At 40.0% G+C, this 21,064-nt stretch overlaps 3 protein-coding genes across 5 annotated transcripts; 2 read left to right on the forward strand and 1 right to left on the reverse strand.

The window, feature by feature from the left end:
- Positions 1–774: 774 nt before the first annotated feature.
- On the reverse strand, positions 775–4,466 carry LOC119719949 (protein O-mannose kinase-like). 2 transcript variants are annotated; one of them, XM_038189435.1, is made up of 3 exons: positions 4,341–4,466; positions 2,994–3,312; positions 775–2,121 (listed from the first exon to the last, which is right to left on the reverse strand). In XM_038189435.1, the coding sequence occupies exons 2-3, from the start codon at positions 3,303–3,305 to the stop codon at positions 1,366–1,368; spliced, it is 1,068 nt and encodes a 355-aa protein (XP_038045363.1). In that variant the 5' UTR covers positions 3,306–3,312; positions 4,341–4,466; the 3' UTR covers positions 775–1,365. The 2 variants fall into 2 exon arrangements, with proteins under 2 accessions (XP_038045363.1, XP_038045364.1); XM_038189436.1 differs by having other exon boundaries at positions 2,994–3,308; positions 4,341–4,448.
- Positions 4,382–8,112, forward strand: LOC119719950 (glutamine amidotransferase-like class 1 domain-containing protein 3B, mitochondrial). The gene is made up of 7 exons (XM_038189437.1): positions 4,382–4,645; positions 4,989–5,041; positions 5,743–5,856; positions 5,967–6,086; positions 6,489–6,581; positions 7,162–7,318; positions 7,554–8,112. Exons 1-7 carry the CDS (start codon positions 4,517–4,519, stop codon positions 7,677–7,679), a joined length of 792 nt encoding a protein of 263 aa, XP_038045365.1. The 5' UTR covers positions 4,382–4,516; the 3' UTR covers positions 7,680–8,112.
- A 4,899-nt stretch (positions 8,113–13,011) lies between these two features.
- LOC119720774 (ciliary-associated calcium-binding coiled-coil protein 1-like) lies at positions 13,012–20,791 on the forward strand. 2 transcript variants are annotated; one of them, XM_038190612.1, is made up of 10 exons: positions 13,012–13,206; positions 13,784–13,891; positions 14,196–14,243; positions 15,500–15,606; positions 16,004–16,173; positions 17,125–17,269; positions 17,669–17,741; positions 18,425–18,626; positions 19,083–19,201; positions 20,011–20,791. In XM_038190612.1, the coding sequence occupies exons 1-10, from the start codon at positions 13,138–13,140 to the stop codon at positions 20,092–20,094; spliced, it is 1,125 nt and encodes a 374-aa protein (XP_038046540.1). In that variant the 5' UTR covers positions 13,012–13,137; the 3' UTR covers positions 20,095–20,791. The 2 variants fall into 2 exon arrangements, with proteins under 2 accessions (XP_038046540.1, XP_038046541.1); XM_038190613.1 differs by lacking the exons at positions 13,012–13,206; positions 13,784–13,891; positions 14,196–14,243 and adding an exon at positions 14,336–14,462.
- The last annotated feature ends 273 nt before the right edge of the window (positions 20,792–21,064 follow it).

The following is a 21,064-nucleotide window of genomic DNA, read 5'->3' on the forward strand; positions in this document are numbered from 1 at the left end:
ATATCCCAAATTAGACATGGTCAATTTTTAGTTGTCCATTTTTAATCTTGGTACGTAACTGTCAAAAATAGAATTCTTTCATGCCTCAATTTTGTGCGTTTTCGAATAGAGCTTAAAACTCAAGTTAGGATGTGTCGCTTGACAATTCAAATTTCCAGACTTTCAGAATATGTAAGCACGTTCAAAAATCCAGCACAAAGGTCCCTTTGTATGTAATTATGTCCCCCCCCCCCCACACCAGGATGATTCTATTAGCTTAATTTTTTCTTGCTTAAAAAGTGCAATGTTAAATGCATTCTGTATTTATCCCACCTTAAAAAGCTTCTCAAATTGCGAACCTACAATTTGTGAATTTGCAAAGAAGGGTGATCAGTACTTGAAAGGAAAAACCAACTTAGTATTCAATCTTGTCTTTTGGTCATATTCGTGATAGATTAATAGCTACTTAAAAATAAATTCTCATGTTCAGGTGATTTGTTTAAATATTTTGTATATACTTGCATTTTGAAATTCTTTCTTAATTTATGAATAAAAGTAAACTTATAAATCATGTGAAAACTGACAAATAAATAAAATATTTCAATCTGATCAGTGATTTCTCCCGAGTTACTGCTCTCAAGAAAAAGAGTTTCTGACAAACCAGTTTTATGAGGTAGAGAAATATGAATGTTGGGAGATTTTTGGAACTTCACAGGAACCTAACATAATAAGTGAGACCCAGTGCGTGTGACGTATTTAAAGAGGAACAGACAAAAAAGCATTTGACACCCAATATTTTGTGACAAAAATAGTAGTGATTGATTTTATTCATATACAATCATTCACTTGAAATTTGTTTTCAAAAATGAAATTGTGAAAGACAAATCAATGCGTTAACGTATTTCAATAAATGGGGGAGGGGGGATTTAATACTGATTTGTGTGAAATCTTTCAACTAAGATCAAAGTTATTAACTAAGATCAAAGCGTTTTACATTATTATTATCCCTGATCATTGGGCCAATTAATCATTCCAAATACCATCTCAGCTCCCTGGGGAGTAAACAGCTTGATGCTGCCATTTCGGGCGCAAGGAAGCTAAATTAAAAATCAATCACAATAAGCATCTCTACCCTCACAGGTACCCATTTATTCCTGGGTGGGGAGAAAAAATGAGTGACAAAGTGCCTTGCCCAAGGGCACATGCACCATAACCCCAGGCTGGACTCGAACCCACAACCTGCAGAATTACCCGCAGTAATTTTAAAGGCAGAAAGTGTTCTTCCAACTTATAAATATTTAAAGATTAAACAAAATATATCTCTTTGAAAGACGGCTATATTTTTTTTTTAATCCCTGTTTTTACAGTCTTGAAGTTGCATTTTTGTCAATGATCATCAATGACAACAGAATGGAATACTTCTAGGTACGCCTCAAGTATTCTGCCTGCGGTGGGTCTCAACGTGGGATCCAACTCCTTGCACTGCTGATGGATTTTGAATAAATGAAACCTGACGATGTTGGCATGGGCAACATTTCCAAGCAGGGCATCGGTAACATCCGGGACTTTCCAAATGTCTGTCTTCTCGTCATAGGACGCCATTTCCTCATCTTGAAATTCGCGTTCAGGAAACGGCCAAAGTTGCTCTGGCGCCACAAACTCCCCCCACAGTTGTCTGTGGCCGCATTTGGCAAGCTTTCCCGCGGCGCGGTCCACCAGAGGCAAGGCGTCCAAATCGTTTACAACAAGCGTGAGATCATTAGTAATTAAAAATTGCGACAGCGTTTTATCCACGTCATTACTGTCGCACATGATGCGCATGCCGGCCGGCCCGGAGTGTAAATACAGAAGAATTCGGATGTAATCCAAACACAGCTGGAATCGTGTTTTAATTGTGTTGTTATCACGGAAGCTTTCTTGGGAGAGGATATCCTCGACTCTGTCAGCAGATCCGAGTTGATGATACTCAGTGACGATGACGGGCTTGTCAGCACGGAGACAAAGACCAATGAGTCCAACCACTAACTCGTGGGGCTGCAGTGCTTGCAGCATCTTAGCACCATGGAGAAAATCTTCAAGATGCTGTGATTGGATCAGAGAGGAGTAGGCAACTTTCATCCCTTGCCATTCTCCAAGATAAACCTGTATTAAAATCAAAATGAATTCCAATGTCTAAGGTTTTTCAAACACTCAAATATTTTAAAAACACTGGAAATTAAAATCCATTTCAGGAAAGGACAAGCGCCCTTTCTGTTTGTCTCATTTAATTCTAATATCTGTGCTTTTATTCTCTTTGCTAATTATTGAAAGGAGTTCCACATTTTTTGAACAACCGTTCTGATATACTTGAACAAACATTCAAAGAGTGTACTCTGCATAATGTAATAGGTTGTTTCAGGCATGCAACTTTTCCTTGGATCCGCTGATTTCCTTGTTTTTTTACTGCTCATGAATGCCATTACAAATTGAAAACACTGTACAAAGTCTTGTGTGGTTTGGAGTTTCCTCGTTTTTTCCCTAAATTCCCAGTTGCATGCCTGGTTGTTTGAATCTCACAAGTCAATCACAAACAAATAGTGAATAAATGCAAAAGTACGCCTGTCACTCTTCATTCTAATAGGTGAGCGTGGACATCGGTGGATTTTTTTACAATGGGTTATCTAGCTCCCAGACCTATGTTCTTGAAACTCAATGCTTCTTGAGTCTGGAGTGCTGAATGGTTTCACATAACAAGAAATGAAAACCAACTGGTGTGCAATTGAATAGATGTTTTCATCGGATGACGTACATTGTAATCCCGCCCGCACCTGCATGTATAGGTTGTCGCTTAGCTTGAGACTTGTGACTGAATTGAAATGACTTCTGAAGACTTGACCAAAAGTCTGACGGAAGGTTCAGAACAGGTGCAGCTGACCCTTACAGAAAGTAAACTCCTTTCCCGACCAAAGTTTTATTCAAATAAATTAAGTAAATTTTTATAATTCAATTTGAAGGAGAGGTGAATTTAACAGTACCTCTTTGACAGCCCCCTGCCCAATCTTCTTCTCCAATCTGATCTCCTCCATTTCCTGACAGCCAAGATAGGGACTTGAATTCTCCTCATCCCGGTCGCCATGGCAACTCCTCGCACGCATCAAAGAATCAACACCTCCGTCGATGCACGGTTCCTCTTGCTCGCGTTGCTGACACTGCGTATCTGACAAAGACAGCTTTGAGGGGTTGATTTCCTCAGGAAAGCTGGCAAACTTTCCACACCAGATGTAAGCGACGGTCAGTCCAGTGGTGAGCAGAACACAGCTGATGCCATATCGCCATGGTAATTTCATACTCTGTCTACATACAAAAAGGTACAATGACCAAATGCCTAAAGTCAGGCCAAGCCCAAAATATATTTTACCAGATCTGCCAGAATACTTTACAAAATACATGTACACCCCAACCCTAATTTTCTTTAGGCAGTGTATATTTTGCCGGAGACGGCAAACCTTTAGTATTCGTTAGTTTGCCGGATATGCACTGAACATGCGCAGTTACTGTTTTTTTGTACTTAAACATTTTCCCGTGACAAGTTTTAGTCTGGCTCCATGCCAAAATTATCGTTGTTACCTCGTATTCACAAGATGGGATTCAGACCATTTTATAATTTCGGACTTTATTTCCCTTTTAAAAAAAATCCTCCAGAGCCACAAATCTGAAAAAGAAAATGTAATACTCTGCAAAAACTGTTTGAGACATGTTAAAATAATAAAAGAAGAATATTCTTATTTATTTGGGGATGAGAAAAAAAAACTTAAAAATTGTGGTGCTGTCGGATTCGAACGCGAGTCATCCCGCTTACTAGAGCCTTTGCTTAACCATTACACCAAACGTGCTACACAACTTTTCATGGGAATTTAATACATCTTATAATTCAGCCCTATTTTAAAGAGTACAGCGCCCTCTGTTGACATGGATTGCCGCCGGCAAACCTTTAGTAATCGTTAGTTTGCCGTCATTACCTCCGGCAAAATATCCACTACCTTTTCTTTAACATTCATACTTAAGTAATTTCATACTCCATTTACACACAAAAACGTACCAGCTGAGAAATATCTTACCACTGCACAAGAATACTTTAATACGTAATACTCCCCTTCCCACCCCCCCCCCCCCCCCGCATGCCCTGTAAAAAGAACTCCAACATGATCAACTTCAACATGTTCAAGCACTGCACACTGTCACTGATTTAATCCCAACTTAAGTTTCAACCAAGTTATTCATCTTACACGTCTTATCACTACTTTGGTAGCAATTGCCAGCAGCACAATAAATAGAAACAAGAATGAACTCTAGTCGCGTAAAACTCATTAGTTTACTTTTACCTTCAAAACTGCGGCAGTATCTCGACTTTGCGGCTGTTTGTTATGATCAGGGCGCCCTCAAGGGGCAGAATTCCTGGCAATCCGATCCTGTACCGTGCGCGCTTCCAAGTAGTTTTTATAGCTCCATGGTTTTACTCATTTAGTAATTTTCGGTTGAGTTTTCTCGTTTTATACCAATGCTGTCCTTGACATCAGTTGTCCTTGCAAGTGCAGCGCATTGGCGACTTGGCAGTGCAGCTCTTTCGGCGGTGAAAATGGCTCAACAAATGCACACGACGGGTGCGAATGGAAGTAAAGTTGCTGTTGTGAGTATATCGCAAGGGCGCCCTCTTGCCAAAGAAGAAATTCCAAGTCTTCCCCCGAATTAATTTTTGTCTTTTCCTTATAACTTTGACCACCAACAACATATTCGTAATAGTAATACTAATAGGTTGTGATAATTTATAAGTTATGTGAGAGTTTCATCTGTTTATTAATTTGTCGGCCTCTGGTGACTAATGACATGACAGGGTTTGTTTCTTTTTTTGGTAGGGGCATGGATGGTAGGGGTGAGATCTTAAATGTTGATGGAAAGGGGGCGGGGACACGAGGGGGGGATAATAAACTTTAAATATCTCACTTCATATATATTTTACAATCTGGATGCAGGTATTGTCAGGCTGTGGTGTTTATGATGGCAGTGAGATTCATGAAGCATCGGCGTAAGTTTGCCATCATTTTTTTGTTTTGCCTCTACTCGACAAAGACAGTTACTTTACTGTGTGTTGCTTTTTGAACTTGCAGAAATGCAGGAAAATTGGGAAGATGATTTTTTTTCTGCTGCCATACTTGTAATTGAAACAACGTACAGCTGATATTGTAAATATGAGATGGTAAAGGATTTTTTAGGGCATTTTTTTTCTACTGGGGTTCCGCGTTTAAAACATGTGGCCTGATCAGTGTCCCAAGTTTGTGAAGCTTTTCAATTTGCTAAGTTCACAAAATGTTTTTCTTATCTCATAAACAGGTTACCAGCCACTGTATCATGCGATGATTTGTGCTTGTAACTGATTCCTGGCTGATTTTGCAGGAGCGAAATGTTGGCCAAGCAATGCTTTTTTAAAATTGGTCCAGTCACTTCAAAACTATATATCACTCGCTGGTTTAACTTTTACATTCTTACCTTAAAGTGATCTCTCAATATTCTGTGGGACAAGACATTAGAGTGTGCAGGGGGTGGGTCACCGAGCTGCTTGCTGGTTGCAACATGCAACCCAAATTAAAATATTTAATTGTCGTCTTTACTTTTCATATATAGCTTAATTTTAGAAATGAATACACCTGTAATTGATGAGATATTAATGTTGTCCTGGTTGTTAGTTGACTGATCTCTTTGGTTCTTATTTCATCTCCTTGTTTTTAGTATTCTTGTGCACCTGAGTCGGGGCCAGGCAGATGTGTCCATCTACGCTCCAGACATTGACCAAATGCACGTGATTGACCACAGCAAGGGACAACCTGCTGAAGGACAGACAAGGTCAGGGTTTCCTTATCAGAGCTCAGACATACTTGGAATAAATTTATTCGTACACATTGAACATTTTGTTAACAGTTAATGGACATATTTTGTATTTTTCACTTTGACAGGAATGTGTTGGTGGAGTCAGCTCGCATTGCACGTGGCAAGATCTCGCCCCTCAGTGACCTGGATGTTGCTTCCCATGATGCAGTTGTTTTCCCAGGAGGCTTTGGGGCTGCCAAGAACCTGTATGTCAGTTTGGCGTTTGTTTTTAGGAATGACCAAAATTGTGTACTTTCGTCAATCTGTATTTGTGTTTGTCTTTCTGTCAGCATTCATAATTAACTTTAAGTTAAAACGGTGACCGAGTTTTATGAAAGAGATCTTTGTAATTTGTTGTGTTTTTACACTGTTGGTCCTTAAGGATTTGTGATTTCAAAAAGAAACTTATGTAAATTAAATTGTAAACATGCAATCAATTTGACAACTTTCTTGACAACTTTTTCACTCCACTGCAATACTCAGTCCAAGAATAGGCCATTGAATTTAGGGGCCTCCCTCCCTGTGGGACATTGTGCTGCGGTTATCAAATGAGCCACTTTCCATGATTTAGTCTGTGTACAATATTAAACCATTTCTGTTTCCAACAGCTCTACCGTCGCCAACGATGGCCCTAACTGCACAGTGAACTCTGACGTAGAAAGGGTGTTGCGCGAGTTTCATCAGGCCAAGAAACCAATCGGGTAAGAAAGTGTGATACATGATACCTCAGAAGAGTGTTAGTTTCGTGTACAGCAAATCAAACTCATCCCTGAAACCCAGGAACTGCTTAGTCTTGTCTAGTTGACAGTATATCCTTTCTGTCTCACTAACAAACAAAGCATTAGAGTTGTAATCAAGTCAGTCACAAGTCATTACAAGTAATATCAAAAGTCATTACAAGTTCTCAGAAGTCATCACAAGTTATCAAAAGTCAGTCACAAGTCATCACAAGTTATCAAAGTCAGTCACAAATCATCACAAGTTATCAAGAGTCAGTCACAAGTCATTACAGGTTATCAAAAGTCAGTCACAAGTCATCACAAGTTATCAAAAGTCAGTCACAAGTTATCAAGAGTCAGTCACAAGTCATCACATGTCATCAAAAGTCAGTCACAAGTCATCACACGTTTTCAAGAGTCAGTCACAAGTCATCACATGTTATCAAAAGTCAGTCACAAGTCATCACAAGTTATCACAAGTCATCACAAGCTCTCAAATGTCATTACAAGTTATCAGAAGTCATCACAAGTCATCACATGTCATCACACTCTCGATTTCCAGGCTGTGTTGTATTGCCCCAACTCTTGCCGCCAAGGTCATTCCTGGCTGCGAGGTCACCGTGGGCCAAGACAAGGACGACGGAGGGAGGTGGCCATATGCTGGAACAGCCGGCGCCATTGAGCAGATGGGGAGTAAGCACATCAACAAGAACGTCGCAATATCCTTTTAATATTCCTTTGAAATCTTGTGGTTCAGGTTAAATTGAGGATTGTGCAACTCTCTGTTTGACTTAAAATAATCTCCACTTTACTTAAAATGGCATTTAAGTGCATCTTTCACATACCTGATTAATACTTATGTGACAATTGTGAGGACTAGCATGGTTTTCAATATGTATCGTAAATCTTGCCAATGTTCATGCAGTCAATACTTGTCCTTAATGAATTATTCAAGAGGTCCATGTGGATGCAGCCAATAAGATCGTTACGACGCCGGCCTTCATGTGCGAGACCAAACTTCACGAGATATTTGACGGGATCGGGGAGATGGTGAAGAAAGTACTCAGCCTTGCGAAGTAATTGAAATTATCGATACCCAAACGAAACTCAAGACACAATGTAGCCATTGTAACACTTTGGGAGCTATGGACTCTGTGCTGAAGAACCCCCTCATTGGTGAAAACGAGAGAGGTGCGAAGGACCACTCGGATGCCATCTTGCTCTCAATGTGTGAGCACGTTGGCTGATCATGATCTATCTGTATGTATGTTCACATGTACAGGCTCGACAGTTTACAGTTTTAAAGGCAGGACGTATTAAACGGGCCAGGTACCAGATCATCCCCCATCCCTGCTACATTCTACAACGACAAGAGTGCACGAATCAGTAAAGTGCATTATCATTGCTAGTTGAAACAGCGTCCTCTCTTGTTCACACATTACAGAGTCCATTATTTAATAAGGCTTGAATTTGAATAAAGCTTACCGTGTTTGAAAATAGGTATTACTCGGGATGATTTCTTGGAAACAAAAGTAGTTGTCATTCGATTTTCTCATATTCAAACTATAACAAATTTCGCATTGCCTTTTTTTTAAAATTCAGTTGTGTGATAAACTTATGTTATGTGATAAACTTACTTACATTGCTTGGGGTCAAGTCATTGAGAGTGTCAAATGTTAGATTGAGTAGGTTGCTAGGTAAGCAGGAAATTTCAACACCCCCCCCCCCCCCCCCCCCCGGCCACCACCACGGTCCACCCCCCACCCCACCACCATCCCCCTTTTGGGTATTATAGGGTGGTAAAGTGTACTTCTTGTACCTTTGTTATTTCTAGGTATTTGTCTGCATAGCGTTTTTCCTTTTTATTTTTTTGCTCCTTTTTCTGGGCTCAATTAATGCCGTATCATGAACTTTTACATCTAATTTTCTTCCATGAAAAGGCATTTTTTTTTACTTGAAAATATTTGGAGTTGATAAAAGCTGTCACTCTGAAACTGCATTGGATGTGGATCATGTTTACAGATATAAAGTATTAGATTTGAAAACAATAATAAATGCTGAATAGAATTCAGTGAATTTGTGAAACAGTTTTTGTTTTCAACCATGTGTCATATTGGCGTCATTCACAAGTATTCTCAGTTTTTCAAATCTCAAGTGCAATAAAATAATATACCCCATTAATTAATGATGCAAGAAACTATGTGAAATTAAGTGTCTTGTTTTAATATTTAATAGAAAGTTGGGATTGAACATTTAAAATTCCATTATGAAAAAGTGGTTTCCCCCTGAATTTTTAAGTAGCGGAAAACTACCGGTTCTAATTTGTACATTATTTTATGAAGTGTAATTTAAGAAAGAACTTTCTGCGATTGTTTACCTCCATGCTTCAATATAGGCAAAACTCCCCCTTAACACCTTGTTAGAAGCTTGTTTACATTGAGGTCCTTTGATATCAAATATCCTTTTGTAGTCATGTCTCGTGTGGTATCTTCAAACTGTCAATGGTCTTTCTTTTTTTCTTCCTTTTTTTAGGGGGGGGGGGGCTAATACGATAACCCAATAATCGTTTTAAGTGGTAAGCGTCTCCACTCTAAAAGTTTCGTTTTGTTCTGGCCATCCTCGATCGATTCTCACAGATAGTAGCGAGTCATTGTTACTTTTTTGGACATTTGCCCGGACACAATGTCAACATTGAGGACAATGAGGACAAACAGACAGTTAAATTTACTCACTTCGTTGAGAGCACGGCTGCCAAAGGATTGAAAGGATGACTGGAGGTGCCGCTTTGACAGCCGTGAAGCCGGCCTCAGGTCCACCTGGGATTCACTTGCACCGCGGGAACCGCCATGCTACGAGAGGCACATTTTGTCAAACTAAAAATCAGTGTCACTTGGCTGCTGCACAGACTTTAATCCTGACATGTGAGACTGCAAGAAAAAAATGTTTCACCTGAATCAAACGAAAATGAAAATCAAAATCATCTATGTTGTATCATACCTACAGTATGTATATCATTGTACAATGTATTACAATTTCAATTTGAATTTGTTAACTCATATGCGAATATGGGATGATTATAGGCAGCAATTGTGATATTATGACAATAATCTACCACATTTTTGAAGTAGGCCTATCTCAAGTCATTTTGTATTGGTAATAAGTTCAGGAGTTGTGCCCTAATGTCTGTCATGATGTTGACCTCAGTCGCGAAATACATCAGTGTGCAGCATGTAACTGTCTCATTGTGTGCGCTGATCAGAGGATCGTGATCTTGACCTTGATCTTCATCATGACATCAGTCGACGTCACTGCTGTTGCCTACGTCATGCTTACGTCATTAACATAAGATTATTAATCAATACATGCCTAGTTCTTTCATGTGTGACAGAAATACATACCTACACATTAAACACATCCATTCCTAACACATGCATAAATAGGCCTAAACGCATATGCAAACCTAATTCCTGTACATGCCTACGTCATGAATACGTCATAGCTGGTTAGTTTGTGATTTTATTTAGAAGCTACAAGTTCACGATCTTGATCTTGTGGGATTCTCATCTTAGGTCGCATTCAGGATACTCAGATCTCTGACCCTTGACCTTAGATTTCTAATCCCTGATCTTAATCATGATTCCTAATTAAACAGTCGTCGTCATCGTCTGTAGAATTATACTTCTCTTCTAAGATAACTGCCTCATGGCATGGGTTTTGTGTAAAACATATGAAGTTCTAGGCATACGACTACGAATTTTACCAAAATGCCCTTGGCATCTTTATTCTTTGAAAATTCTTGACGAATGGAGTTTTTTTTTAATTCACTCGGCTACCTAGTTCCCCCTTTTGAATTTCCCATGCCGCTGCGGTAAAATGTCAGGTTTTGCTTATCCAGTAAACCTAGGCCTACATGTAAAATCCATCTCTCTTTCTACGCTACGCTTATGATAAAACAACAGTGACTTACCATGTATAATGTCCCCGTCCCATGGACTCGGAGGGGGAGTTTATGAATATTCCTGCATTCTGATGCGCTCCTAATGGTGGACTCATAAAATTCGGTCTCCTATAAGTTCAAAGGTTAGTCTATGTAGAGAAAAAATAATTAATACCCGGTTGAATTCCTTACGAGAGGCCACAAGAAGTCGGGCGATAGTCTGGTGACTTTGAAAATCACCAAGTGCAGTGTCATTGCGTTTCTTAACTTATCGTGCGCTGCGCATTTCTCCAAGTTCAATATTACCGCGAATTACAGAGCAAAACGAAGCCACGACGACAGCTTAAAACTTCTCCTGGGTTACCTACAACTATTAATATCGTCACCGTTCTCATACACGTCAATTTCGTAAATAATTTATCACTGAAAAAGAAAGGAATACTTACACAAAAATAGTTAAAATGTGCAAATGCACGGCTTCCATCTTGAAATGCCAGTGAGTGGGCGAAAGTCAGACGACAAGTACGAGGCGCGCGGCCGTACTGCGGTTCAAAAATCCTAATCACTTTTTTATCTCTCCGCACATAAATAATTACCAATTTGTCTGTTTGTTTTTTTATTTCGCTGTATCTTCATTAGTTGTTCTCCCTTTTTTGGATATATTTCAACGATAGAGCGCTTCATGTTAAAAAGAAATTATCATAAACCATTTTTTGAAGAAATTGTTCAGAAAATGAGGTCCTACTTTTCTTCGCCTGCGGACTAACACAAACTGTTGATGTTTTCGCAGAACAAGTAAATGGGTGGTTGTGATTGGTCGAAAGTCAACAGGAATGTCTGGGGTTGACTGGGATTGGCCGACTACACAAAATTTGCATATGGCATATCGCATACCCTTTTATATGGAAATTATTATATCGGATGACAATCGTTTATGTGCATATTTTATCGAGAAACGTAAACCCGAATGGACCTATCTCGCGCGACGCCATCTTGAGAATCAAAGCGAGGCGTTTGTATTAACACTAACAGAAATGGCCGGGTGACTCTTGCAACGTGTTATTATGTGTGAAGTACTGATACCGGTGAGTTTTAGAGCAGTTTATTATACATGATCACAGCTCATCATTTCAAAATATATTTTTTAACAAGCATGGTAGGATGGAACGCCGTATTATCGCGGTACTTAGCACGTTTCTCGTTCGGAATAGAGATTGCCCACTAACCTTCCAGAATTGTCCTGTCTTATGTGTAGTATAACTCTTCCTTTTTAAATTAATATAAAAAAATCTGACGGGTAGTGTGGTTTATTCCGTGTACGATGCCTGTGAAAATAGACATGCGCGGCGTGTGCGAACGGAGGTGGACTCCCTATTATCGCGGTATGCGGGAAGTGGTTTTTATAATGATCCCAACTTTTTTGTTCATAGTTTATGTTTGACCAAAACACCCCCTGAATAAAGTCTGATATTTTCCCTGTAACGTTCAAGTTGATTAAAGACAAAATGTCTGCAGGATGATTTCTTAAGACCCTGCCCTTCCCCCGAAAGGAGAACACAAATCCCTCAGGCAAGTCTACTGATCGGCGATTGAGGGCGCCATTCACTTTACACGGTGTGCCGTTTTATTTTCGCTAACGCGCGGTGCTTATTTTGATCCCGTAAAAGTTGTTACGATTTCGCGCTGCAAATATCGTCGTTCGACCTCATTTTACATTTGCAGCTGAAGAATGGGAACCAGACAATGGAACTTTCATGGACAGAGCGCAATTAAAGATTTATGTTAAAATATAAACGGTACCTTTTAGCAGACACGGTGAGGGAAAATTTTGCAAGTTTTGGAAAACGTTAATATTTATTAAAATCGTTAAAAGTCCCGAAAGACACAACAGTTTTTAATCGTCCTTTTTATACAACTCGGTAGAAAATCCTTGATGACTGGTGAACTGGATAAAAATCGCCACTTGAAGGAGTTTTGACACTGTAAAAAGAGAAATTTCCCATGCCGCGATTAATAGGGATGCCGCGATAATAGGGAGTCCGACTATACTACGTAGGGACCAATTTGGAGAAGTTGCATGTTGATTTCTTTAAGTATGCGCGCTGCGCACTGGAGGGCCGGGGATACGATAATTAGAATCAGCCAGATTTCTACACACATTTTTGTTACGGTAAATATTAAGTCATCTTTCGTTACTGATGGCAGCCTATTACGGGAGACGCCAAATGAAAAAAAGTCCTCCTCTCCTTTGTTGTACTACAATTGGACACAAAACAGTTCGTTAGTAGTGACAACTTCTCGAGCCATTCTTCTTCCTAAGCCCAAGTGTCAATAATGCTCATTCCTCACTTATAGGTCATTTCTCACGTGGGGGCACGGGGGAAAAATGAGTACAAAACAAGTGCGTGACTTCTGTCTAATTCTTGCGCCTTGGGCTATAGGCGGGATAGGCCTATATATATACGTCTCACCCCAACATCATCGATTTTGGTCCAAAACACCAAGGTGCACGTTTCCAAGGACATTTTACTCTTGTCACTTCGGGCACGAACTGCCATTTTTCTCTCGCCGAGAGTTTGGGTTAAAAATAAAGGAGTGAAAATGGCAAACACTCGACGAATCGGGCAGAGGAGACGGAGCAGCCTCGAAGAAATGTCAGCTTTTTCAAAGGTACACGATTTAGAGTATTGTTTCTCATATTGCGATGATATTCCAGTAAAACTACGGTTAGTAACGCCCTCTCATGACCGTTGTGTTGTTTCTATGATCTTCTTTCATAAGGGAATCTCAGTATTGTTTAATTTTAATAGGCTGGGCGATAAAAAAAAAGGTTAAGATTGTTAAATTTCAGTCGCGGTAGCTTGGATGCAAAATAAACTGTTCTGTAGTCTTAACACTGTTCATGATTTTAACAAAGAAAGTATTACTCTAGGTTAAATAAAAATTGGGTTATTCTGGAGATGAAAACAGTTTAAAAATACGTCTACGTGACACAAAATTGCAATGTTTCTTCACGACGTCTGTTTTCCATGTATTTATCTTGAAGTTATTTAAAAAAAAAAAAAAAAAAAAAAAAAAAATATCATGGTCTCTCCTTTGGAACCCGCACTTTACCAAATCAACTTCCTCATTGAAAATTGGACTTTCGTGTAGGAACAGTGTTCCATGCATTTTGTGCGGTGGTAGGCCTATAATTATTTGTTTGCGGGTAAAATATATATATTTTTATCACTTTTACCCTGAACAGGCTGCCTCGGCCTCGAATAACTTAGCACAAGGAGGTCCGGCGGCGCCAGCGCGCGGGCGACGGGCGTCTATAGCCGTGGCACCTTCGGCTAACAGTATGGCACGATTGGTAAGTTTCATAATGGAAACTGCTTTGATCATTCAGTCATTGTAACAGCAATAATGAATTCGAAGGTAATTAAATTGTACTTTAAACGCAATGTTCACCCAACTAACTGCCAACCCAAGTTTATGACCCGGCAGAGTCCACACCCGTCCGTCCCAACCCTGCCCCTATAAACCCACCCCCCCCCCCCCCCCCACCCCACTTAAACTCACTCACCCAGAAGACACAAAATGAAAGAAAAGACACTGAAACTTTCAAGCAGGATTTTGCTTTCCAAATTATTTAAATTTGTTGTTGTATTTTTCAGGTACCGCCGGGAATGCATAACACTGACAGATCATCATTATTCCGAAAGGTAGGCAAAACTAATTTTATACGACTATTTTATGTTTCAATACGATATGTGATAAATATGATAGAGGTAACTTTATCAAACAGTCGTTGTTTTTCGCCTAGCAACAAAATGGCGTCCTCGTCGACGAGAAAGGGGAAGGGGAAATCGTCCCAAATTACCATTCAAATAACCGGGAAAGGGTCGGAAGCTTACAAAGACATTGACTGGAAAACATTAAGTGTAAGTTTGTGTTTATGTCCAAGTGATTTAGCGTCCATCTCCGTTGTTATACTAGATAAAATGCAAGTGAGTAGCGCCGCGCTGCCCGTCGTAACGTTACTGGCGTACGCACGGCCGCGGGGCCACCACGCACGGCCGGCGGCAGGCGGTGCGGCCTTTTTGCAACGTCGCTTATTTTGTCAATGACAGTTTTGAAAATGATTTGAGCGATTGATTGAGAATATACTGGGAAAGAATGTTGCAACCTGACGCTGTTTTTTTTCTTCATATCAATCTCAATGGCAATGAAAAACATTTCCAATTTTGTCGGGAAATATTTAATTTTCTTTTCTCTCAATCCATGCCATCCATACTCCTAGAACTATGAGGCTCCACGTAGTAGAGCCTCATAGTTCTAGGAGTATGCCATCCATTGACCTTTGTACACAACCACTGAAGTAGCGTCAGGTTGCAACATTCCTTCCGAATGTAGTAGTAGCCTAATAGTGAGTCGTCGAGGTGGGTGGGAAAGAAGACACCTTTTTTGGTCATTATAGACCAGTGATTGAGTGAATGTGGCTTGTATTTTATTGTAAACTAGGCCCTACAACTTAGTACAAGTACAACACCATGTTCACGGGGCTAGTACAGTGTAAGAAGTCGACTTTGCTTAGGCCAAACGGATGTCAGGCCTACCATGTTTTATTGTTTGCGGGTCCTAAAATATTTCTTAAGCCAACATTTTGATTTAATTTTGTAGGCCTGCTGCTATATCTTGTCAATTTTGTGTTAGCCTAGGCCTACTTCAACTGAAGTTATACAAAATCTGACGTTAGAGAAAAAAATATGTATTTTTCAAACATGAAATTGAAAATCTTTCTCAATCCCTAAATCGTTTTTCCCCCACAAGGACTGATCTTCAGTTAAGTGACATGAAGATACTTCATTGAATAGATTATTTTCTAGAAAAGGTTCTTTTTTTGGTCATAAATTTTTTTTGGAACTGTGTTCATTCCAAGATGACATATTTCCATTTTGTTTGTGCTGGTCTGGTTTAGGATGACGAAGCAAGGGCCATTGAGAAGGAAGCATCCTTAGCTTGGAAGGTTCTGTCCAACACCCAGACGCAAGCTCTTCAGGATGCATCAGTGGAAGATGTGGAAAAGTAAGCCATTGCAGGCCCATATGCTTGGGCATGTTTGTGGGGGGGGGGGGGTTCAGGGGCTCAAAAAAAATAATGGCCTTACAAAAAATTCAACATTGGATTCATGACCCATCCCCCTAACAAATCTTGCCTTCACGTTGCAAACACAAGCAAATTTGATTCAAAAAGTCAGGGGAAAGTGGCCAGGAAATGCCTCAGATTGCACTAGGGAGCATCTAGAATCCAAATCTGTCCAAGGCCCTAAAGCGCGCCCCGGACCCAACACCATAAGCGCTTGCAATGCATAGTATAAAAAGTTCCACTTTGGGATTTGAAAATTTGGGATTGCAAAAATCCCAGAGGCTCTGAGTATCTCAAAGTGTTCTGCTGTTAAAAGTCAGTGAAATTTTCCATTTAGAAAATTGTCGGAGATTCTCAAGCTGACCAACTCGGAGATCGACCTGTCGGAGTCAGTGCTTCTAGACTACTACGTCTGTGGGTTCTGGTGGGCTAAGGAGAGAGGCTTCACCACGCAGCAGCTCTCTGGGTTTTTCACCGTGCTGCATACACTCCTGGAGAACATCAGAGGTAATGGGAAACTTCAAACCTCCTGTAGGGGGCAGCAGAGGTTGAAAATGCCATTTTGGCAAAATTTTGTAGTGTAAACGAAATTGTAGTAGCATTGTCAAATGACACACTGTATCTGTTTCTTTTCCAAACGGGATTTGTGATTTTTGCCATAAAAACATTAGCCTAGAGAGCCACACCTGTGTAATGGCATACAGGATTTATCCAAAAATAATTCCAACGGTCTCAAAATTCAGATACTGGCAAGTGCTTTTTGAATTAATTTTTTTTATGTTCCTCACCAAAACTTTGGGTCAACAACACTTTGGCTGTGTGCCACAGAAATTGTCTTTAAGCTTCCACTAGCTTTAGGCTCATCTGAAAGTACAAAGCGACGGCATCTGTCATCAATTCATCACGAGGCAATCACAAGGCAATCACAAGCCAATCACAAATCAATCACAAGCCAATCACAAGTCCATTACAAGTCAATCACAAGTCCATCACAAGTCAATCACAAGCCAATCACAAGCCCCTCACAAGTCAGTCACGAGCCAATCCAAAATCTTTCACAAGTTCATCACAACTCAATTACAAGTCATTCACAAGTCCATCACAAGTCAATCACAAGTCTATCACAAGTCAATCATGAGCCAATCACAAGTCAATCACAAGCCAATCACAAGCCATTCACAAGTCAATCACGAGCCAATCTCAAGTCAATCACAAGCTATTCAAGTGAGTTGTGACAAAGGCATTCTTTTCTCCTTGTTCATCCTCCTAACCTTTGTGGACTGACTTGTGATTCAAAAGCACTTGTCAAAAACTAGTCCGTAGTAAGTCGAAAATTGACAATGGAAAAGTCTAGTATAGAATAAAATCCCACAAGATACAAAGATTCTGACACATTTATGTTAAAAAGTTTGGGGAAAAAAACTCTGTCACATATTTTACCTGTTTTCAACCAACCAGAAAAGCAGCTGTCTCTAGCAGACAATTTGTCGGAGTTCCGTAAGATGCTAGTCGGCATCGGCGCAGACAACAACAGTCCAAGCAAAGGACTGGATTTCTTTGACTTGGAACACGCTAAAGCCATCACGGACTTTCTGCAGGGCACGTAAGTTTGCAAGATTTTCATTGTCTCAAAAGGTTTTTAATAAAAAAATTGTATTTGTATTGTTGCTTTTGGCATTGGCTTTCTGAAGGTATAAAAGAAACATCAGATTTATCAAAGCATGTAACATGTTTTATCTTGTTGATGAAAGCATCCATTGGTTCAGGTTGTTATTTTTTGGTCACTAATTTCACCGGAAGACATTTGTTGAATATACATCGTGCATCTGATCAAAAACCAAAAAATTAAAATATGTGCATGTATTGGAATTCAAAGTCAGTTTTGCTGCTGTCCTTCTAGGATTGATCTGTTTTGAGTTGTAACTCGGACATGGAGTACAAGGACTTTTTTTAGAGCCTTTATAAAAATTTAGCCTTTTCGGCTTTATTTTACTTCTTTCAGGTTATTCCAGCATCATAAGATGTACGAGTTCCTGTTTCACTCGGAGAGGACAGAAGAGATTGTCGGGACAGAGGTAAGCTCCTCTGAATTTTTTTTCTTGCAATTCAAAAAATTTCATCAAAACAATGGCCTCTAAATGGATTTGAACCAGCAACCTCCAGAATATTGTGTCAGTGCACTTCGAACGACAAATTTTTCATTTATCTGGTTAGTTTGCCTTTGTGATTTATTCCTTTGACGACATTGTTTCTCAAAGTTGTATTCAAGTCCAGAAAAAAAATATGTAACTGTTTTGATGTAACTGTTCAGACAAATATTGGTTGGAAAATCATATATGTCACACTGTAGTATACGAATAACCCATGGTTTGAGGGTTGATATATTAGCTTCCTGAGGTATTGGAAATTGAAAGACTCGCCGAGCTAGGGAACTAGTCTGTCAACTTCCAATAGGGGAGATCTACCTGAACTTAACCATAATTTACGCATACGTTTTCTCGGCAACATGTTGAGCGCTAGTTCCACGATTGCTTCATAAAGTGCATGTGTAGTAGACTATTGCGCTGGTAGCCTGTGTGATGGTAGACTAAGCATGTGTATTTAACCTGTGCGGGAAACCTCGCATGCGCGCTTGGTAAACAGCAAAATTGGCGGCTGACAAGTGATGGTGAATAGACCAGTGAGAAGTCGGCTCTCGATCATGAATATGTATGAGGTATAGTAAATTCAACCTTTAGATCTCTGTCATTTCTCACAGCTGGTTGTTGAAGTTCTCCCGCCGGCAGCAATGCCCTACCCGCCCCCTCTGGACGAGGGCTTGAGCGAAGAGGTCTACCTGAGGCATGTGGCGCCTCCTCCCCCTACACCCACACCTGAACCCCAACCCCAGGAAGAAGACACCGAGGAGGAGGCGGGGACGGATATTAAGAGCGAGACCCCGAAGCTGATCGAGGAACAAGGTGAGGAGTTTGATGGACCGTGGACTGTGTACATGACAGTAGATGTTGCTATGACCACTCATAAGAGCTCTGTGTGCAGGACACACTGGTTTAACCCTAACATTAAATTTTGCAAATGTTTGAGTATTTTAAATAGTTACAATTCAAAGTAAGAGCCTTGCACAGTATACCTAAATGTGTAATCGGCAGCTTCTTTCAGGTCTTTTTTAAAAATAAATTGCGAGATTTTTGTTTAAATAAATTGCGAGATTTTTAACAATTTAAATTTTTTTAATTGCGAGATTGTTTAATTAAATTGCGAGATTTTTGTTTATACTGAGGCTATCCCATCAAAGAATTGACCAGCTTTGAAAATTGACCAACAAACTGATATGGACAACTAAAAATAAACACCACTTAATGGAATGATAATAATCATCATTTTCAATTTATTTGTTACTATTTTTGTATTAATAGTGGGAGCAGCTGAAGCAGCCAGCTTGGTTCAACCTGAGGCTCTCCTCGCCAGTGTTACGGCCGAAGAAGTCAAGACGATGTTTGACCGTGTGTCAAAGGAGCTGTTTGCTGGCCTCCAGGTACTTTACTATGCATACCCAGGGTTCTAGTCACGTTTTCACAAGTCAGAGTTGTAATGACTCGAGTCCAACTCGAGTCACAATTTTTGGTGACTCGACTCGACTCGAGTCCCTAAGGGAAAATGACTCGACTCGACTCAAGTCACTGCGAGCAAATGACTCGACTCGACTCGAGTCCCTCATCAGAATGACTCGACTCGACTCGAGGAAGGCTAATAAGACTCGAGTCCCAAAAATAAAAGCAAAACTTTGCGAAAAAAAATATTTGCAATGACTTACTCCGGTGCAGGTTTTTGTTCACGTCACGTTAGAATGCTAGCGAATAATGTATACATATACAGACGTGGTTTGATCGGTGTCCCCATTAGTTGAATGGCAATCAGCTGGCACCCCTCTTTTTATTTTCATTAAGAGTTAAATGTGGTTGTAGCCCGAATGTAAAATTTAAAAAAATCAAAAAGACTTTCTCTCTTGAGTTTGTTTATTGTATAGTGTTCAAATATTTGTGACTCGAATTGACTCGAGCTAAATACTTGACTCGACTCGACTACACACTATGACTTGACTCGACTCGACTCGACCTTCTTGACCTAATGACTCGACTCGACTCGAGTCACAAAAATCAGTGACTCGTTACAACTCTGTCACAAGTCCATCACAACTCATCCAGTCTCAAGTCAAAACACAAGTTATTCAAATGAACTGTGGCAATGGCATTCTTTTCATTTGGCATTGTGAGAATACTTGCTGCACTGCACCATCAGATGGATGAATATTAGTCGTTAAATCGTGTTCTTGTTTTCTTTCAGAGCGAAATTTCTGAGAAATTGTTGGAGAGAGAAGCAGAGATCATCGGCAGAATCAACAAGATACACAGAGTGGCTGAGGCTTAAAGAGGTCTTTACATTGAGAAAGTCTTGATCCAAAGAAAAGATGGCCCGGAATGGATTTTTTTTTCTGTGGGAAATCCTGGACCCTGGAATACAGGGTGATTGTGTAGTGTAGAGCCCTGTTCACTGTAAGGGAACAAAAATCCACTTCTGGTTCTTGGACTTAACCAAACTAGTCAGCGAAATTGCAACAGGCATATGCCGTAGAAACAGGGCAAGTTTATTATTTTTCGAGGGAGATTTTCGGGTAGAGCGACGATAAAGACTACTTAAAAAGCAACATGAAAATACAGATGGCGATCACCCCGATGCAAAGTGAGCACGCACAACCACGTTAATTCGCATGGCACCAACTGTTAAAATGCGTAAGAAAATCACATTTTCCACCGCAAGAAAGTGTTTAAAAGTACAAAATAATCATGTGATGTCATTAAAATTAACCAAAGTCTGCTGAAGGTTGAAAAGGTCAATTTGGAATTATTAAAATTGACTCTAATTTGAGGAAAACTGAAGAGGGGCCCAGGCCTACACTACACAGTCGCCGAATACTGCAGTATCAAAGGAATGCATTCGTCACAGTTCATTTGAATAGCTGAGTTTGACTAATTAGGACAGGATGACTTGTGAAATGGACTTGATTCTAACACTGGCTGTGGGTTCCAAAAGGTTGAAAGGTCATTGTTAGGCCAAATAAAGAAAAAATTGTTTATCGTCCCTGCCCGCTTCCTTTTTGGAGGCCGCCTTTTTTTTTTTTTCTTTTTTTCTTTTTTTTAACACGAAAAAAAGATAAATTTTAAACAGTGACATCATTTTGGCCTCTTTGTGTGTTGCATCTAGCCCATGTAAAGCTGGTATGTCATTCCTGAGTCCAAGTGGCGGCCATTTAAAAAAAAATCTGGCGGCCATCTTGAAAAATGGCCCGGACGGGCGGCCATTTTGGAAGGGGGAAAAAAAGGGCCTCCTTCCTTTTGTC

The sequence above is a fragment of the Patiria miniata genome, unplaced genomic scaffold (genome assembly GCF_015706575.1).
Source record: "Patiria miniata isolate m_02_andy unplaced genomic scaffold, ASM1570657v1 HiC_scaffold_9, whole genome shotgun sequence".
Lineage (NCBI taxonomy): Eukaryota > Metazoa > Echinodermata > Asteroidea > Valvatida > Asterinidae > Patiria > Patiria miniata.

Coding starts and splice junctions, on each gene's coding strand:
- LOC119719950 (XM_038189437.1), top strand. CDS start 4,517: ATGCTGTCCTTGACATCAGTTGTCCTTGCAAGTGCAGCGCATTGGCGA. Junction 5,042..5,742: donor GAGATTCATGAAGCATCGGC/GTAAGTTTGCCA, acceptor CCTTGTTTTTAG/TATTCTTGTGCACCTGAGTC. Junction 6,087..6,488: donor TTTGGGGCTGCCAAGAACCT/GTATGTCAGTTT, acceptor TGTTTCCAACAG/CTCTACCGTCGCCAACGATG.
- LOC119720774 (XM_038190612.1), top strand. CDS start 13,138: ATGGCAAACACTCGACGAATCGGGCAGAGGAGACGGAGCAGCCTCGAA. Junction 16,174..17,124: donor ACTCCTGGAGAACATCAGAG/GTAATGGGAAAC, acceptor TCAACCAACCAG/AAAAGCAGCTGTCTCTAGCA. Junction 17,742..18,424: donor AAGAGATTGTCGGGACAGAG/GTAAGCTCCTCT, acceptor CATTTCTCACAG/CTGGTTGTTGAAGTTCTCCC.
- LOC119719949 (XM_038189435.1), bottom strand. CDS start 3,305: ATGAAATTACCATGGCGATATGGCATCAGCTGTGTTCTGCTCACCACT. Junction 2,122..2,993: donor GGCAGGGGGCTGTCAAAGAG/GTACTGTTAAAT, acceptor ATTTTAATACAG/GTTTATCTTGGAGAATGGCA.